General features: G+C 40.0%; 1 protein-coding gene across 1 annotated transcript; it reads left to right on the top strand.

Moving 5' to 3' along the window:
• Positions 1-5952: 5952 nt before the first annotated feature.
• LOC131240193 (uncharacterized) lies at positions 5953-19335 on the top strand. Its single transcript, XM_058238305.1, has 3 exons — positions 5953-6152; positions 6820-6957; positions 18826-19335. Exons 1-3 carry the CDS (start codon positions 6018-6020, stop codon positions 19018-19020), a joined length of 468 nt encoding a protein of 155 aa, XP_058094288.1. The 5' UTR covers positions 5953-6017; the 3' UTR covers positions 19021-19335.
• Positions 19336-20652: the final 1317 nt, after the last annotated feature.

Raw genomic sequence — 20652 nt, forward strand, 5'->3', positions numbered from 1 at the left:
GTCCACCTGAGATTTGTATCCCTATCACTTTTTTATATAAAGCCCTAAAATGATCTGTAAAATGGATGAACGGAATTGATGAAACACATACATTATGGTGGGGCCCACAGAGCACCGACCAGGGGAAGTAGACAATGTCTCCGCCCGTACGTCTTCGCACACAACACGTACCTACAGCAGCTATATAGCTGGTGTGTGGTACACCAGCAAATCCAAATCCGCTTCTGCTTCTGGCACTGAGTAAACTCTGTTGGGCCCACCGTGAAAATGCATATGTGGTTTATCCGCTCCGGATCGGGTCAGATCGGATCGGATCGGTTCGGGTAGGTATGAATCCGAACCCGACTCGAAAAACTTTCGGATCTAAATTGTCCTACTCGATCCGCACCGATCCAGGCCCTCGGATCGATTCGGATCGGGTCGAATTTGGTCAGATCGGGTCAAGATTGCCCAGCTCTAGCGGTGATAATGAACGTCCACCATTGAAAACTTCCTTAGAGCTGCAAAAGTTTTGGATCACTTTCTGATATTTGCGTTTTCACTTTAACTATATGTACATGACCTTCTTAATAAGTTGGATGGTAACAAACAAAATAACGGTGGCCCTTGGAAAGGTTTCAACGTTGGTGTCATTATCATCGCAACTTCCTTTGGTGTGGTCCACTGGAGCTATGGACCCGCTTCATTTTTCGGATAATATATTTACATGATTTGAGTACAACGATGAACGACATGGATAAGACACTTACATCACTGTTGGCTTCACAGAGCCTTGCCCGGATAGGTAGTATGTTTGCACCCATCTGTTGAAACACGATCAATCCCGCCCCACGCAGACCCAACCTGCCCAAACGACCATGTTATTTGCACCCATCAAATTTCATGCCATCCCATGCCTGGCCAAATAGGACACACTTACGTGATCCTGGGATAAGCCAAACATCCCAAACAAACCCTACCATTTTGTCCAGGGATACAATAATACCGTGGATCTTAAACCAATCCAATGACATAGCCATCATTACCTTAAAATAGATCCCATCCATCCTAATCCCGTTTAATCCGCCCAACCAAACAAGCCCTAAGAGTGATAATGACACCCGGAGGAAACTTTCTTAGAACTAGTGTGATGTTTATTTACCATACAACATGTTCTAAAGTATAAATAGAAGCTTAATCAAAATTTCTACAACTTTCAAAATGTTTTTAATGATTAGACGTTTAATCCGTATCCTATTGTTCATTTGAGTTGTAAATCTACCTCATTTTTGAGCTCATTCCCTAAAATGACCTGAAAACATCAATAGATGCATGGATAAAACACATACATTGTAGTGGCCCCCCACTGCATCACTGAATTTTGGGCCTAACTTAGGGAGGGCTCATCCCTGAAGTGATGTCACTAAGTTTTGTGGGTCCCACCATGATGTACGTTTTGTATCCACACTGTCCATCGATTTGGAGAGACTATTTTAGGGCATGAACTAGAGTTGGGCAGATCTGACCCGATCCGGTGGATCCGACCTGATCAGACTCGATCCGACCCATTACGAACCGAACCGACGGCCTGGATCGGTGCGGATCGGGTAGGGTCATTCATATCCGACTTCTTTTTGGTTCGAGATCGGGTAATTGTCACTCCGGACCGATCCGATCCGAATGGATCCGGACCGACCCGACCCGACCTGATCCAGAGTGGTTCTTATCAATAATTCTACCTTTTTCCTATGGTATGGTCCACTTGAGCTTTGGATATGTATCAATTTTGGGTTCAATCACTAAAATGATTTGGAAAAACGAATGAATGGCGTGGATGAACCAAATGCATTCACGGTGGGCCCCAACAGAGTTTACTAAGCATAATAAGAAATATTCCTTCGTGTACCATAATAATAAGAAATATTCCTTCGTGTGATTCATTTGATCGTTGGATCTGCCTAATTTTTGTTTTGACGCTTTAAAATAATCTTAGGAAAGAGATAGATGGTTTGGATGTACAGATACATCATGGTGGACCCGCCCACAGAACTGCCCGTTCGGAGCTAGGGACGAGCGGGGGTAGTACGCAATCCGTGTCCTGTGGCGTAGCTCGTATGCTATAGCTGTAGGCACGTGGCGTGCGAAGACGAGCAGTTTAGTATGTTGAAATCTTGGGTTACAGCCCTTTGGAGATACTTCCAAAAGAAGTTATCTGATATGCTGCAAGCTTGTAATGTTCCATACACATGCACACATAAACTGTACACGTGAAACGTCTGTACCTTGAATCCAACCAACCAAATATCGAGACTCTTAATAGATGGAACACAATCCCAAAATCAGTTCAATCAGATGATCCTGACCTCTGATTAGTGGACCGTCCACTAATATCAACCAATCAGCCAACTACAAATACCAATTCCAAAACATTCTTGGGTCATGACCCATCCATAGTCCCATGATTTGAGCATGTGTGATCTGTTATCAACTTCAACATGCACTTTTACCGAGTATCAAACCTGCCAGAGTATCAAAGCATCCCGCCCAAGTAGAAAATAAAATGCCCATGTGGGTGTCCTTACATCAAACTCACATGCATTCCATAAGTAATGGTACAATGAAGCATAAATGTCTAGGACCAGCCATTGGTGAACGGAAGTGATGGATTGATAGAGCACTAATGCTCCTCGAGCTCTGAGTTGTACGAACGGTTCAAAGGAGATCAAGGTTATATGGGCCACAGTGATGTATTTGTTATATCTACGCCGTTCATATGGTTTTAGAGATCATTATTGAGTATTATCTAAAAAATAAATCATATCCAAAGATCATCTGGACCACACTACAAATAGCAGTTGAGAATGATTTTTCTAGTGTGGTCCACATGATAGTTAGATCTATCTTACTTTTCGTCTCAAGCCTTAAAACGAGCACTCCAAATGGATGGACGGTTTGGATATAAGACATATCCCATGATCAGACCTGTTTTCGTTAGCACACATGTCGTGCGAAGACGAGCACTAACGCTACTCGAGCTTCGAGTTGTGCGAACGGTTCAAAGGAGATCAAAGTTATATGGGCCCCACAGTGATGTATTTATTATATCTACACCGTTCATATAGTTTTAGAGATTATTATAAAGTATTATCCAAAAAATAAATCATATCCAAAGATCATCTGGACCACACCACAAATAGCAGTTGAGAATGATTTTTCCAGTGTGGTCCAATTGATAGTCAGATCTATCTTATTTTTCGTCTCAAGCCTTAAAAAGAACTCACTAAATGGATGGATGGTTTGGATATAACATATATCCCATGATCAGACCTGCATAACTTGCTAACTTGAGTGTTCTTGAACAACACGCTACAGGCTTATAGTTGCCGTGCACAGCATGTTCGCAGCTGTAACGCCTCGAGCTCCAAGTTGTATGAACGGCTCAAATGATATCAACGTTAGATGGGCCCTACAATGATGTATTTATTATATCCATACCGTTTATCCATTTTTCATGATCATTTTAGATCATTTGGAAGAAAAATGAATCATATCTAAAGCTCAAATGGACCACACCAAAAATAGCAACGAGGATAAGGATTTTTACCGTTAAAAAATTTGATCCGAATCGCACCCAACCCAATCCGACTCGGGTTCTCTGACCGAGTCGGACTCAGTTTTGGTCATGCCAACCGCGTGTCGGATCGGATCAAGTCGTATGTCTCGGACTCAGTCTTGGATCGGATCGAATTCGGGTTAGCCCAACTAAATTTCGGACCGAATCGGGTTAGACCCAATCCGATCTGACTCGGTCCGATGCCCACCTCTAGTATGAACCAGAGAATGAGTGAGATCCAAATCTCGAGTGGACCCCACCACATAAAATAGTGGAGAGAGTGACGCCCACCGTTAAAAACTTCTAAGGGCCACAAAAGTTTTACATCAAGCTGATATTATTTGTGTTTTCCCTTATCTAATGTTTGTGTTAACTTATGAACAAGTTGGATGTCAAATAAATATCATGGTGGAACTTAAGAAGGGTTCAACGGTGGGCGTCAATCTGTCCACTGTTTTCTGTGGTGGGGTCTACTACAATTTTGGATCTGACTAATTCTTTGAATAATGCGGTAAAATGATATCTCCAAATAAATAGACAGTGTGGATACAACACATACATCATGGTGTAACCCACAGAACTTGGTGACATCACTTAAGTAACGAGTCTCACTGCTCAACTTTTAGCGTTGGCCCACAGGTTTAAATGGGATTAGGTGGGATTGGGTTTTAAGATCCCACGGATAGTTGCAATGTCTTATTTGGGACTCACATAAGGTATGAGTTGTGAAGCTCCTTCTTGAAATCAGCACCGGGCAAGGGTTTCTGCAATCTTACTTTGGGTTTCGTGTGGCTAGTGGTTGGTGTTATATGGACCCCACCATGATGTATGCGTTTTATCCACCATCCATTTTGAAATATAATTCATGATCTCAAAAATGAGGTAGATATAAATCTTCGGTGGACCACACCATGGGAAAACAGTAGTGATTGAATTACACCATTAAAAACCTCCTAGGGCCAATTGTGCGGTCCACTTGAGATTTGGATCAAACTCATTTTTGGGCTCATACCATAAAATGACATGGAAGAATGGGTGGACGACATGGATGAAACACATACATCATGGCGAGGCCTACAGAGCACCAACCCGTAATGGTGAGACGAGTAGCCAATCCATTTCCCAAACATGAAGTGGGATGGCCTCCAAGCCATGGGATTAAACGACAATCCCTGACACAGTGTAATCATTAAATTTTGGTAATTCTATCCCACTTAAACCCATCTAATCCCATGCTCCAAACACTCCCGTAAGCACGGGTGTACACGAACCGAGCTAGCTCAGTTAGCTCGCTCGACTTGACTCGAAAAAGTTTGATTCGACCCGGTTCGAAGCTAAGTTTGAGCTGATTTTTTGAGCTCGAAAATGAGTTTGAGTCGAGTTCGAGCTGGCCCCTACTCGACTTGACTCGGATCGAACCTAGCTCAAATCGAAGTCGAATCGAACTAGTTCGGTGACTCGGTTACTTTGATATTAATGTTGCTCACCAAGTGTTTGATGAAATGACTCAAAGAAATATGGCTGGCGGCAAGGAATGTATATATATGAAACTAATACCTTTTTTTTCCTTGATTTTTATGTTACTTAGACGGTGCTTAGAAGGTGTTTGATGAAATACTGTAAAACCATTACTGCTGTCTCAGAAAAGATTTTGAAGGCACAGTCTAAGTGTTTGTGAAAATGCTGCAACGAAGAACTTAGTTCGAACTCGGCTCCAACTGGCCTGAGTTGTTAACCGGATCGAGCCGAGTTGGCCAATCAGACTCGAGGACCTAGCCGAGCTGAGGACAGCTAGTGGCCAATGTGAGTCAAGCCGAGGGCAGCTCGCCTTGATGTACGCCCCTACGCGTGAGTAGCTAATCTGGGTCCACGGTATCACTGATCCCGCTCCACCCAGGAGAGCCAATTAGGTGAAACCCTGGCCTCACCGAAGATATGCAGCCCTTAGGGTTACTGTGGGGCTCACTTTGATGTATGTATTATGTATCCACACCGTACATCCATTTTTTCATATCATTTTAGGATATTATCTCACAAAGCAGGTTCAATTATCCGGCAGGACATTATGAGGAATAAGTCGATAAGGTCACGTATGCTTGTACGAAGGAAAAAGCAAATATCAACCTGATCGAAAACTTTTGTGGCCCATTAACGGTGGATCACCACTGTTTCTTATGGTATTGTCCACCTGATAATTGGATCAAGTTAATTTTTGACATAATTCCATAAAATGATATTGAAAAACGGATGGACGGTGTGGATACATAATAAATACATAAAAGTGGGCCCCACGGTAAGGGCCGCACCGTCTTGGGTGAGGCCCAGGGTCTCACCTAATCCGCTCTACCCAGCTGGGAAGTCTCGGAACAGGAACCCCTAAAACCTCAGCAAAACCCCGAACCCTTCATCTGAGAGAGAGAGAGAGATGAATCCGAATCCGATAGCGGCAGCAGAAGAACGAATTGTTTCGGAGAGACTGAGAAGGAAACTCAACGAAGTAAATGTAGCAGCTCAAAACCATCTCTCTGAAATCCAAGACCATGTCAATTTCACTCTCCAGGTCTCTCTCTCTCTCTCTCTCTCTCTCTCAATTTTTTTTCTTCTTCTTTTGCATTTTTTTGTTTATCAAATTGGGTTTTTTTCCCGTGTTAAAATTCCATTTTTGAAGTAATTTTCATTGAATTTTCTTTTGTTTAGCTATTTTTCCTTCAATTGTCTGTTTTCTTTGGCAACCGTTTTCTCATGTCAATTTCAGTCTCCAGGTTTATCCACCCTTCTCTTTGCATATATATCCCCCCAATTTATTCTTTCGAATTTTTAACTTCTTTGGCTTCTTTTTTTTAAAATTTTTATATTTATCCAATTCGGTTTTCTTTTGTCTTATCAAAAATCCATTTTTTGAATTAGGTTTCGTTGAATTTTCATTTGTGTCTTTGTATATATGCCTCTCTCTCTCTCTCAATCCATTTATTCTCTCGAAGTTTCACTTTTTAAAAAAAAAAAAATATTTATCCTCGTGGGTTTTCTTTTTCATTATTGAAAATATATTTTAAAGTAATTATCATTCAATTCTGTTTCTTTGTTTTTAATTTTTCCTACAATTTTCAGTTTTCTTTGTCAGTCATTCTCTCACACCTATTCCATTTGTTTTGTTGCCTTTTTTTTTTCCTGAGAAAATGGTTTGTGGTTTTCCTCATAAGAGATTGTTTGAATGGTGTGGATTGTAGCAAGCATACTTCAAATGTGCCTATGAGTGCTTTGATAGGAGAAGAAATCAGGAAGGAATAAGTAACTGTGTTGAAAATTGCAGCGTTCCTGTTGTCAGTGCCAACACCATGGTCGAGAATGAGATGGCCAAGTTTCAAGTAAGAAAATAAAGAAATTATTTATTTGGGGTTTTTGGTATTTGAGTTTTTGTTATCTTGGTGGAAAATATAGAGAAGTTTCTCTTCCTATCACTGGTATTTGGGGTTTCGCTATCTTGTTGAACCAATGTAGGAATTTGGTTTCCTGAACATGGATGGTTTCTGTAGCATTTGGCATTCAAGCCTACTGGGTTCAAAAAACGGCTGCCATTGGATGCATCAGTGAACTGAATTGCGAACATTCAGAATGATGGAAATTAATGATGCTTCCCGGTGTTCATAACAAGGAAACAACCCTAAATTGCAGTGCATTTCCTTCAAGTTCAACTTGAAAGCAACATAATTGCAATTTGAGTGCAGACTCTAGATATGAATGCTAAGGAAAATTATTGGGTTATTTCCACTAAATTAGACTAAATTTTTTAGTCCAAGTCAGTTGTGCATCTGAACACAACTTTAAGAGAATTTTCTCTCTTCTTTTCCCGGTATTTGGATTGTGCCTAATTCGTACAGATGAAGAATGCTCAGAAAATCTAGAAAAGCTTCTCTTGAATTTTGGTTCCAGGAAATCTAGAAAAGCTTCTCTTGAATTTTAGTCTCAGGAAATCTAGAAAAGCTTCTCTTAATTGTTATTGTTGTCTCAGTTTTTGGCTGTGTTGTTCAAACAATGCAGGAATTTCCTCTCTCGTGTCCTGTATGTGGATGATTGTGGTAGTGTTTGGTATTTGGGCTATTTGGGTTTAAAGTTTATAATGGTTTTATCTTTTCCGTTGTTGGTATTTGATTTCAGCCATGGTTTGATGACTTGTTTGAGTCATACCTGACTCGTCCTAGTCGACTCAGTTTTGGTTGTGAGTGGTCGGATCAATAGCATGAGTCTCATTTGCAGGGGCGAGTTGCCATTCACTACCCGATTTGCTTCACACAGGTGAGTCTGAATGAGTCGACTCACCTGATTTGTTTCTTTTAAGTTAAAAGGGGGTTGAAAACCCATCCTTTTTTCCCAATTTTTCCTCCTTTTTTGGTCTTTTTCCACCAAACTCAAGATCCAACATTCTAGCAACATTTTTGAGAGTCAATTTACAACAAATCAAAGAAATGTGTTACTGGATCTAAGCGGAAAATTTAGGAAATTTTTTGTTTTCTTGAAGAAATACCAATAATCGAGGTAAAAAGTTTGATTTGCGCATTGTTCCTCAGAAATTGTTACCTAAATCTATGTATTTCATGTTGAGAGCACATTGTTTGTGTTGATTCTCATTAGATTTGAAGAATGCAGTAGCGAAAATATAGTATCTCAAAATTGTAATATGCTTAAATTTATTAAGTTATTTTTAATAAATTTTGGCCACTTGAGAATTGAGTTTGGCCACTGGAGAAAAGGTATCCATATAATTAACTTCATAAACTTGAGTGTAGCCCTTGGCTACCACCTTGGCCTTGTAATTGATCCATCTGGATGGCCTTGTAACGATTGATTGATCCATTTGACTGAAACTTAACAGTGTAAACCTATCTACATTTAACAGGTGTCTTACCTGATGGAAGATCAGTTAACTCCCATATACCATTACAATACATGGCATTCATCTCCTCATCCATAGCCCTTTTCCAGTTTGCATCCGACAATGCATCCTGAACTTTTGTAGGAATAAAACAGCAGATAAAGCAAGAGCAAACTTTTGATAATTTGTGGATAAGCAATTAAAGTTAAGAAAATTGAAATAGGATATTGAACACATGAGCATTTACTTTTACGAATAGCAGTAGGTAATCAGTGACAACTTCAGTAGACATGGAAGAATCTGGAATCTCAAAAGGTGTAGTAGCTGATGGTGGTGAGAGATAGGAAACAGTCTGTACTACTTGATTTAACATAATATGTCTGCATGAAATGAAATCCCTCCGAGGTGGTGACTTAATAACATAATCTGATGGAAACACATTTGCTAGAGGAACCTCTATGGGAATAACTTTTATGATATTTTTAGATTTAACATAGAAAGGAACATTCTAAAAAAAGGTTGCATCCACTATCATAAAATGTTTTTTAAGTGAAGGATAATAACATCGATAAACTTTTTGAGCGTGTGGCATGAGTGACAGAAAAAAATGCATTTAATGGAATGTGGTGTTAGTTTATCTTGACATAGCCCAAACAGATGAACCAAGTAGGTACAATGAAACACTTTGGGAGGTACAACAAATACTGGCTAGCAATGTTGTCAAAATTGTTATCGTATTGCAAATCGTAATAGGGGTTGGATCTTATTGAATCGCAAATCGTGTGTGTGTGTGTGTGTGTGTGTATTTTTTAAAATTTTTTTAATTATTTTTTCAATAAATCGGGGAAAAAATTTTAAACTCCTAGAAATACCATGCTAAGATTGTGTTAAATGATTCTTATCTTTACTTTATTTTTTTATCTTTCAAGAAATTTTCCTTAAAAAACATACAAGGATCCTTTAATAATTTATATTCTTGTAACCTTTCTTGAATGTATAATCACATTTGAAAAGCGGCATTTGAGTATGTAGACCAATGAAAAAAGATATTTTGATTTCTAACCATCATTCGACAATACATATAAGTGAACATGATCGTAACCATTCATAAAAACATTCCAAATAAGTCATACATCAATTTGGTGTTTTGACTAGTTAAGAAGTAAGACATCATAAAACAAGCTCCATGACTTAATGTTGAATAAAAGATCTATCATTTAATCTCTTATAAAGAACAAAATAAAATAATTTATCTTTTCTAAACGATTCTTAAAGCCCTTCTAACTTAAAAAGATAAAATGAAAGCCAAGTGTAGCTTTAAATCAAAGAGAACAAGTATAATTTTGAATTGTAAATCGGGATTTGAATCGTGGCAGGATTCAAATCATAGAATCATAGGATTCATTTAAAAAAGGGATTCAAATCGTTTTCTTAAGATTTGACTCAAATTGTATATTGTAAATCATAAATCGTAGGATTTTGGCAACACTGTTGGTCAGTCAAGAAACAACATGGAGATTTTTTTTCCATTCAACATGGAAGACAATATCTTGTTTATTGAGAGACATGTGGTAAGGACTTCATCAACCCAAAAGGATTGTGGAACATTCATTTCCAACAACAAGACACGAGTAACTTTAATCAAATGTCTATTATTGTGCCCAACCACCCATTTTGCTAAGGTGTATAAGTATAAGATATCGGATGAATAATATCCTGACTTTGTAAATAAGATTGAAAATCATGAGACAAATTCGAAGGCATTATCCAACCTAAATATACACAAATTTGTACTAAATTATGTTTTGATCTCACTATGAAAGTTCTAAAATACAGAAAAGAAATCCAACATACAGTTCAAAGATATAGTCAAGTCATTCTAGAATAATCATCTAAAAAAAATAAAATACTTAAAACTTAACAAACTTAAAGGAAAATGATATATGACAATGAATTAATTTAAATGGTCCTCGCACATCACGATGATCTAATTTAAATGAGAAATCACACCTATCACCAACTCTAGAAGAAAAATTGACTCTATGATGTTTACTCAGTGACACGTTTCACCCTAAAAAAACTTGACACCTTTTAAAGAGATGGAACAAGAGTTTGTGGCTTTTAGAGAGATGGGTGACCTAAATGATGATGCTGTTGAATTGTAGAACTCTTAGGAAGCACCTACTGATTCTCTCTCCAAATAGCATAGACCATTCCTTTCACGACCTCCAGTCCTCCACCAATTGTCCTTCTTGTCATGAGGTCTTGAAAAATACGATGAGTAGGAAAGAAAGCGACATAACAATTTAGAGATTTTTGTGGTTTACTTACTAATAAAAGACCGAAGGGAAATTTGGGGGCATTTAAGATAGATGATAAGGACACTCACATATTAGCAATATCAAGTCCGACGATGTTGGATGAGGTACAATAAGCTAAAGTAACAAACATATTAGATGGAATAAGGTCAAAGGAGGAAGATGAACTATTGTTACCAGAAATATAATCCGATGCCTTAGAATCAAATTATCCAGGAAGGGGGATGATATGACATGAGACAATTTACCTGAGTGGGCCAAAGTGTCTATAGACGTGGAAGGTATATTGTTGAATGTGGAGCCACTTGAAGAGAGGAGCCGCACAGTTTTCCTGTGATGGTATGACATTAATCTGATCACCACCAACATTTGGTGAAGTAGAAGTAGTGGGTCTACCATCCTTAGAAACATCATCAACCACATGTTCTTGATTGGCTCTTGGAGGCCTCCCATGAAGATCTCAACAGAAGTCTACAGTGTTATTCATCATATTACAGTCAATGTATACACGATCTCCTCTACGACCATGATCACCTCCACCTCTCCCTGGCATCCTACCACGAAAACCACCACGACCGCCTCTACCAACCCATGGCGTCCTACTATGAAATCCACTACGGCCAATCCATCCACCGCGACCTCCACGCATGCCAATGTAACCAAAAGAAGTGGCCAAGGTGGAGTTCTCAGAACTAGTAACATGAGCACTGTCAGATTCGTTCATAATATAAACCCTTTGAAGTCTAGCATAAACCTCTGTAACTGAAGGGGTTAATGTACCAACCAAAATCTGATCTTTAGTAGTTTGGTATTCTTTTGAAAGGCTAGATGAGAGTTTCATAACTTTCATGTCTTCCATGTGCTTCTTCATAAGAATTATATATGTAGTAATGGGATGATAGATTGAGAGTTCTTCCCATTTAGTTTTACAGATGTCACTAATGCATTGAACGAAGAACTAACAATTCCTCCTAGTGATGAGGGATCAATTATCGCACCTTTTGGACCCATAACCACCATGCAATCGATCTATTTCAACTTATAATGAAAAAATGGTGATCTATGATCAGATTTACACACAACTACACTCCATGGCGGTAACAAATATGAATTTCTAGCCCTTCATCATCTAGGATTCACTCAACCATTAACGATGCATCTCAAAACTATGTCACGGATAGCATAGATATACCAAAAACCTGCCTTTCAACACAAAATACTGGAGGGAAATCACTTTACTATCACCTTTACGAAAAAATCAGCAAGCTTTCATCCCCCGGACTAGGCTCCTATGCCCCCTTTGCGAGTAGTTGCATTTACTCGCTGAAGAATGCAGAAAACACAAGAAAACCACAAAATACCTTTTTTTCTTGAGGTCCGATCAGGACACTAAGGTTTTTGGGGCCTCCAAGACTTGATGTGGGTGTTAGGGTTTTAAAGAGGAGATTTGAGATCCGAATCACACATGGAATGGCTCTAATGTCATCTAGACTCATTAAAAAAAAATAGTAAAAGAGTAAATAAAGGAGAAAATAAGAAGAAACTAGAGAGGAATGGAGAGAAGAGTGGAATGGCTAGAGAGAGAATAGCCTCCACATGTCCCACTCTTCTATTATTTTATTAGGGCTTTCACTTATTTGTTGAAATTACGATATTGCCCCACTTAAGTGACTTAAAGAGAGATTAAATAACCATGGGCCTAAACCTCTACTCAAACATCCATATAGAAGTCTAAAAGCCCATAGGGTCCGCACATTGGACAATTTACATTTAACAAACTTGTACCAACTCACTTCTTCTAACTGGCATAGTTCTTGGTCACTTTTGCACATGAACAAACCATCTAAGTCTACTTTAACTCATCTTATTATCTATTGGCAAGGTATTCAGTAATGGTAACGATGATCATAACAACTAGACTCAGGGACATTACAATGCAAGCCATAACGCCATTATGGCCCTATAACAATCAAAATTTTCTTGGAGGAAGAAAATGTATTGGCTCCATATTGGCCCATTATGGGTCCGCAACCACCTTTACAGACCCATTGTAGGCCTTTTTTCCCCATCCTAGAACATGCGTTACAGACTTACAGCCCCGTAGTGCGTAAAGGGTCCTACCATTGTCGCTATGGCCGTTACATAAGCGTTTATGAATATGATGCTTATTGTGCTACTCCTAAGCTTCCTCGAATGCATGCATTTCTAATTCTATCCTACATTGTCTTGCCACTCAGCCATTGCAACGTCCTCATACTCTGGTACACTCATCCTATGAACAATGGCATATTTCGACATCTTATTACCTATTGCATTTTTTATTTTATTTTTATATCCTATTTAGATATAGTTGGGTTGAGGCTTATGATGAAGATGATGATCCCTATTTAAATGTAGAATTTCTGATTCCTGAATGTTTGGGTTGTGATCGCAGCTATTTGGTACTTTGGTTTTTCTTAGTCAGTAAATGTAGAAAATATCTCTTTTTATGGTTAGAAAAAATTTCTTTTGTTATTGACATTTTGGGTCGGGGTCTATCTTGTTCAGGCAAATAGAGAATTAGGTTCACAAATTCACAGTATTGGGGTTTATAACCTGATATGTTGGTTCCAATCATGTCACCAGATTTACGATGGAAGTGATGGCATAAGTTTGACGCCGGCTGCCAACTTGACGCAACCCTCCTCCTTTGTCCGGGCTTGTGACTGGCAATGAAAGCACATAACTCCCATAATCGCATTGTAATAGACTATTACATAGGTTGATTGCAATCAAGCACTATCTAACTCGCTGCCAATCATGTGGCTTTAGCAATTTTCTCCTTTTCTAATTTATTTCATCATCATCATCTAAGCCTTATCCTAACTAATTGGGTCGGCTACATGAATCCTTTTCTACCATTCCACTGCATCAAGGGTCATAACTTCAGTTAGAACATGGATCATCTTGTATTTTCTTACTACTTTCACCCACGTCCTTTTGGGCCTTCCCATTGCCCTTTTAGAGCCCTCAACTTGCACCAACTCACCCCTTACCGATGCAGTTTTTGGTCTTTGTAGCACATGAATGAACCATCTAAGTCTACTTTTCTTCATTGTATCACCTATTGGTGGGTGCTACACCTAAGTTCCCTCAAATGCATTTATTTATAATTCTTGTGTTTTGGCAAAATATGGTGAGCCATTTGGCTCTTTGTATTGGGATCGAGTACATTCCCTCCTTTTCTTCCGTAAAAAAATCCTGATAAAATTAGTTGTTATTTGTCAAAAAGAAAGAAGAAGAAGAAGAATTTGTATTTCCTTGTGATTTGCAGCAAGATCTTTATTGGAACAACCCTATTGCTTTCCGCATATGGAAAGTAGGAGAGATGGTTATGGAACAAGATGATTGCTAGGTTGGAAATGTAGGCATGGATAAACATTATGTTCTTAGGCCAGAGGAATGTAGATGATGGGAGCACTAAAACATGATTTGCCTGCATATGCTATAAGGTGATGTGATGTCGTAACCGTGTTAACTCTCCAGGCATATGTGCATGCTATTTGAGCATACAGGTTATCTACTGCCTCAGTAATGTAGGCGCATTTTCATACCGGCCTCGAGTGGGGTGGCCTGTGGGATGCAAGGGCACACTCAGGGTGGGCGGCCCGTGTGAGGCAGGTAGCTTATGTGTGGCGAGACCCATGTGAAATGGGATTCATAGGGCGAGGACCTGTCCCATGGGATGTGAGGCTTGGGCTATGAGATAAATGAATTAATTCACCAGACTCTATTAATTAGTTCAAGCTTTTAGAGCAAGTGATTAGTTGTCCTGCATCAAAGTGGTATCAGAGCGGGAGGTATCGTGTTCAAGACTCCTCATCGGGGGTGATTAATGCAGGGGCATTTTCACATCGGGCTCAAGTGGGGTGACTTGTGGGATGCAAGGGCACACTCGGGGTAGGTGGCTTGTGTGAGATGGGTGGCTTGTGTGAGGCGAGACCCATGTGAAGTGGGACCCATGAGGGGGGTTCGGCTGAGGACCTGACCCATGGGATGTGGTGCTTGGACTATTGATGGGGACATCAGGCGCACACGTACGCCCCCCCTTACACACATACGCAAGGAGGAGGAGGGCCCCACCATCGATCTAGATCGATGACAACGTACAGGGAGGGCCTTCTAGTTAGAGGACTGCGTTTTAGTTCCTTGAAGTGGACACGATTGTTATGTGAATCCCATCATGGGTTCTCATGATTGTGGCCCACCATTCTAAACGATTTAGTACTTTGAGTTTTGGTTATTAGTATTATTAAAAACATCATGGACGGTTTAGATTACTTTGATTAGTTGTTATTTGTGGTTACTTCGTCTCTAAGTAATAGGTTGCGCACATGGCGCGAGTTTTGGGGTATAAGAGTTTATTATAAATAGGCACCCTCTGAAGTCTTTTTTCTCATTGAAGATTGAATAAAATTTCTGCGTTTTCCTGCTCCTCTCTGAGTTGTGAAAATCCAATTGGGTGCGAAACCCTCCCTTCTTCGAAGGGCTAACTACCGTGGTGCAAAGCCACACCCCTCTCAAATCATCCCCATCTCCTACCATCCATATTCTTCTTCTCTTACAGTCATTCCACTTGCAAATCCATTGTTATTTTGCAATCATTCCTTCTTTACCGTAGATTTCTGGAATCTAGCCCTGCATGAGGGTTGAAACTTAAGCGGAGCACCATGCACGGACTGTATGTCAAATCGGGCCGAAACTTGGAGGGTTTGTAGCCTAACCCTAGCTGACCAGCCTCAAGGAGGGGGTTTTTGGGTTCGTGGGCCCCACGCACATGCAGCCAGCCATCATCATACGTGCGTCAGGCCTGACTTGCTATCCACACGCGCGGGTTGGCTTTAGGCTCACTTTCTCCTCTCTCTCACTCCCCTCTTACCTGATTTTCCTAGCCCTAACCCTAGATTGTCCTAAATCCTCAATTTTTATGTCATTTTCTTCAACTTTAGGGTTCCTCGAATTGAAACCTGTGAATCCCTTGGATTGGGGAAATATTTCTGTGCATGCATTAGATGAATATACTCTCCTTTGAGCTTTATTTGGTCTATGACTTTAATTGATCCAGCCTTAGCATGTGTAGGCCTGGACCCGCATAGATTCCCCTTGTTGAATGCTTGACTTTATGCGGGATGTGGAATTTTGTGTGATTGTTTCTGAACTAGTATGATGTAAAGCCTGGAATCTTGCATAGCATATTTAAATTTTCATATCCTGCATCAACTATGAGATAAAGGGATTAATTCGCCACGCTCTATCAGTTCGAGCTTTTAGAGCAAGTGGTTAATTGTCCCACATCACTCAGCTACTTATTTATGTCTTGAATGTTTGTGCTTGTCATTTATTGGACCCATGGAGCAAATGATGCTGCCCAAAGTGTCTTTCCATGCGTGTACTAGTGCTCTTTGATGTTGCCTAGAAGTCCCTACAGCACATGGAAAGTAACGACTTCTTAACAAGAACTCAGTATTTTTTTTCAAACAGAAAAAAACTTGCCGCATCACAATAGACATGTCCTCCGCATGACAATGTAGCCATTAAGGGAAAACCTTAATTTATATTTTATTAGTATCCATATAGTTTCAATGATTTTCCTTAGGTTTGATTTTTATGTATCTGATATTATATCTTTTAATGTTCATGTTCTATTATGTGCATGCATGCATGTTAGATTGATTTTCCAGACCATGACTAACGACTTTTATTTGTGTCTAGTAGCAACATATGTGTCCACATGTAAGTCATGCATCTGGTGACATATAATTATTTTAATCTTACCTGTGTAACTAATGGAAAGGGGACCAACTTTCCTATTGATCTGTATCCATTTGGGGCACCCACGTCTGAGTATGATGTCCTTTTTGCTCAGGTCGGTTGCCTATATGTGTTTTCATGTATGTATGTTTTTTTCCATGAGGAAGTCTTAATAGTTGACGTAAGCAAGGTAATAAAAATCATACATCATCATCATCTAAGCCTTATCCCAACTAATTGGGCTCGGCTACATGAATCCACTCACTCCTCACTGCTGCATTGGTCTCTTAATCTTTTAGTCAATTGTTTTATCATTGTTCAAGATTCTATTCGTCGTGGCAAAGAGACTTGAAAAACTCCGTGGAGGTTTCCTTTGGCAAAGGGAAAGGGAAACACATTGATGTCATCTAATAGATCGGAGAACAGTTTTTAAAAAAAGAAAAGAAAAAAAAAAGAAAAAGAAAAAAGAGGTGGACTAGGAGCTGTGTATGTGGCTGTGGGTGAGTTTGTTTGTATGCGTGGTTGTGTGTATGTGTGCGGTCATGTGCCTGGGTGCATGGGCAGGTGTGCATATGTGCATGCTTGTGTCTCCTGTGTGGCTGAGGATGTGGTGCGCTATGGGTGTGGTGGGCAGGTGTGGGTATGTTCATGTGGGTTGTATGCATGCCCGTGCAGGTGTGTGTGTGTGCACGCACATGTGCATGTGTGTGTTTGCATGCACCCGGTGCAGTTGTCTGTGTGGGATACTGAATTTTTTATTAGGGGTGCATTTGGTTGCTTTAATATTATGATTTCATGATATTTCATGATTAATGTCTCTATTGGCACAAAATATAATGATTTTTCATGATATTTGGTGTACAAAAATGCACCCTGTGTGTGTGTGCGTGCGCGTGTGTGCATGGAGTAGTGAAAATTTTATTAAGAAAAGCAGACAAAAGGAAAACAAGTGCTACCTATCCCTTAAGATAATGGATGACCATTGCCACTGACAATAGAGGGCCTGATACACAACTTTTACCTAGGAATCGAGCTTGCCCCACAAAGGCTGTAGAAATTTCATTTAGGAAAGAACTTCACCACAGGACCCTACAAGATGAAGCCCAAGCAATAGTACTTTCCGAATGTCCATTCACCAATAGGCTACCAGAAAATGACTTCGGGACAAGAATCAGCCACTCCAATGGGACTTTAACTGTCATAACACTTCATGTTCATCGATTCCAATAGGGGAGAGCCTTTCAGGTCTTCTAAAGAAGATGCTTATAAACAAAGGAGCAGAAGATGAAAGAACCTGAAGGTGGTTGCCAAATGGGACTTTCTTGGCTTATTCTTTCTTCTCGTCCCCAATGAGGTTCTGGTGGAGGGACACACCACCAATAATAGAGTGAAGACATTTGAGAGGTGTGGTTGAGACCATTTAGGGTATGTATTTTGTCCTGGGCTCACTCTATATCACTCTTGTAAAGAGTTTGCCAATTTAGTGTATTGACGCATTAGCTTCTGTTCGAAGATGGCTGGACTTTGAATGGAGAGTTCGCTTTGTTGAAATCAGTGCCTTGCTTCATTGCATCTCTAAATGATCTTAGTAACCAATCGTGTTCTGAGAGAAGATCTCAATATCTTAGTAGTCTAGAAGAAAAACAAAAATTGCATTTTCAGTATGCTCTGACAGAGCGAAATTACTGTGTGTGTGTGTGTGTGTGTGTGTGTGTGTGTGTGTGTGTGTGTGTGTGTTTATTTTTCCTTACTGGGGTCATATACCATTGATGTATTCTTGTTTTCCCTGCAATAAAAATTTCGTTATCCATCAAAACAGCCTAGAATCCAATCTTTGGCCTTTCTTAGGCACATATATTTCTCAACTGCCTCGTTACAGGTAGCTAAGAAAAATGTTGGGATTTTCCAATCTGGGTGATTGTTTGGAATATCCCATCTACAGTCAGGCCCATCATAACAATGGTCTGGACTGCATGAACCATGGGCCCCACTTATACTAACATTGGGACCCAATAGTTCTTTAGTACACAAAAAGCAAACACTATATATGAAAATTCAATTGGACCCATGATAATCATAAATCATTACGACTCCCTATAACCATCAGAAATGGTAGAGCACAAGTACCCATGCCTACAACTTTCAACTCAGATTTCTGTTGATGGTTCTTGCCTCCTAGCGATTCTTTCAGCCCATGTGCTCTGCAATCTCATGCCCCCATTCTTCTGACTAACAATGGCTGGATTTCAATGCAGGAACGAATGAACAGGTCTCTGATGGTCTGTCAAGACAAATTTGAAGCAGCAAAGCTGAAACAGATCAAGACAGGAGCGATGGCTGACATGGAGTCTTGCGTCGACCAAGCAATTCAAGACAGCATCCAGATGCTGCCGCACATTGTCGATCGATTGAAGGCTTCTCTCTCCATCAACAACTACAATGGGAAGTGATTGCACTTGTAATCTTAATTCTGTGAGGGATGTTGAAAAGCTCATTGAGTGGAGAGGGCTCGGTGTGTCCGTTGGATCTCAATAAAAGATTTTATTTTTATTTTTTTTAAGATTTTAACTACAAATTTTAGTTTACCAAAATTGGGCGGTCAAGAGATTTTTGGAATTCTCAAACTTGATCATCAATTGTTGAAAGGAGCAAAGCCATTTTGATTACTTGAGAATTTGTGTTGATTTGCTAAGGGCCTGTTTGGTAAATGCTGAAAAGATGAGTTAATCTCATTTTAATGAATCCTACTTATGTATCAGAGATCATGACTGTTGGTTATTGATATTATTTTTAACGGGTTTTCTCCGGTGTGCTATCAATCAGGCATTGGTACCACCCTAAGCTTAGGTTGGTTACAGTGCTACGGGCATTAGGGCCCACATGGTGTATGTATCATATCCAATCCATCCATCCATCAGGTGTGTTGCCTCAGATTACCACAAGGGCCTGAAAACCAGCGTGATCCAAAAACTCTGGTGGGCCACACGACAGGGAACAAGGTGGGAGGGGTCTCCCACGCAAATCAAGGTTGGGCATCTTAGCTTGTTCTGCGCTGTAGCCCACCTGAGTTTCAGTCTTCTGGTTGGTGAAGGTGAAAAAAAGAAAGGAAATCCATCACCATTGTTGCTGCCGTTGCTGTCATATCCAATCTACAGGAGAATGGGTAGGATTCAATGGAATTTAGATGGAGGTCGTTCACATGGTTCCCAAACTTATTAAAATGAACTCAAAAGTCCTTTAGATGGACCGAGTCTGCAGGACATTTGAGTCAACTCATCCTGTAGTTGAAATTTAACCAGAAAGAACAGTTTGAAGCTGGAAAATCATGGATCATAGAAGCACGTTTACATTGCCGATATCCAATCCAATCAACATGGCCCCCATACAATTTCTGACTGCCCCTCCATGTCAAACTTGCACGATAAACTACAGAAGTGGGTCCCATATTTCAGTTATCCAGACCATTGGTCTGTTGGGCCACACCACAGACAGTGCCTGACCTGAAAATCCCATTGATAGAACGATCCTAATTTTCAATCTGTGGCCTGCAAACAGTCATTAAGAAAAATACAACAGACCCTCCAAAAAGAAAAAGGAAAAAAGAAAAACACAACAGTACACATTCAACTGAAAGAAAGATGTAGATTGGCAACTGAGATTTTCCAATCTGAATATCTTTCTGCTGCATGATCCATCTACAGTGGGCCCACAGCAAACCATGTCCTGAAATAACTGAAATACAAGTCATCCTCTTCCGAACTGAAAATCTGAATATAGTATTCAAACCCTCAAGCAGAGGATCATATACATTTCCTCTTGTTACATTCACATGCTATGAAACATCCTTAACTAGGCGGTACAAGAAGCTTTGCCATGGTTAAAAGACAACTTGTGCTAACTCATTCAGTCCTGAGTTGAGTTGGGTCAATGCAGTCCCGACTCCACTAGGGCTGACTCGTGGTATTGAACCCGATCATATCCAACCGAGTTTGTAAGTCTTAAAGCCATGGGCTGCACCAAGCCAACTTCATTTTGGTGGAGTAAGTGGAGCCATGAACATGTTTTTCAGGATGTGGGCATCT

This window comes from Magnolia sinica, chromosome 3 (genome assembly GCF_029962835.1).
Source record: "Magnolia sinica isolate HGM2019 chromosome 3, MsV1, whole genome shotgun sequence".
Taxonomy (NCBI): domain Eukaryota; kingdom Viridiplantae; phylum Streptophyta; class Magnoliopsida; order Magnoliales; family Magnoliaceae; genus Magnolia; species Magnolia sinica.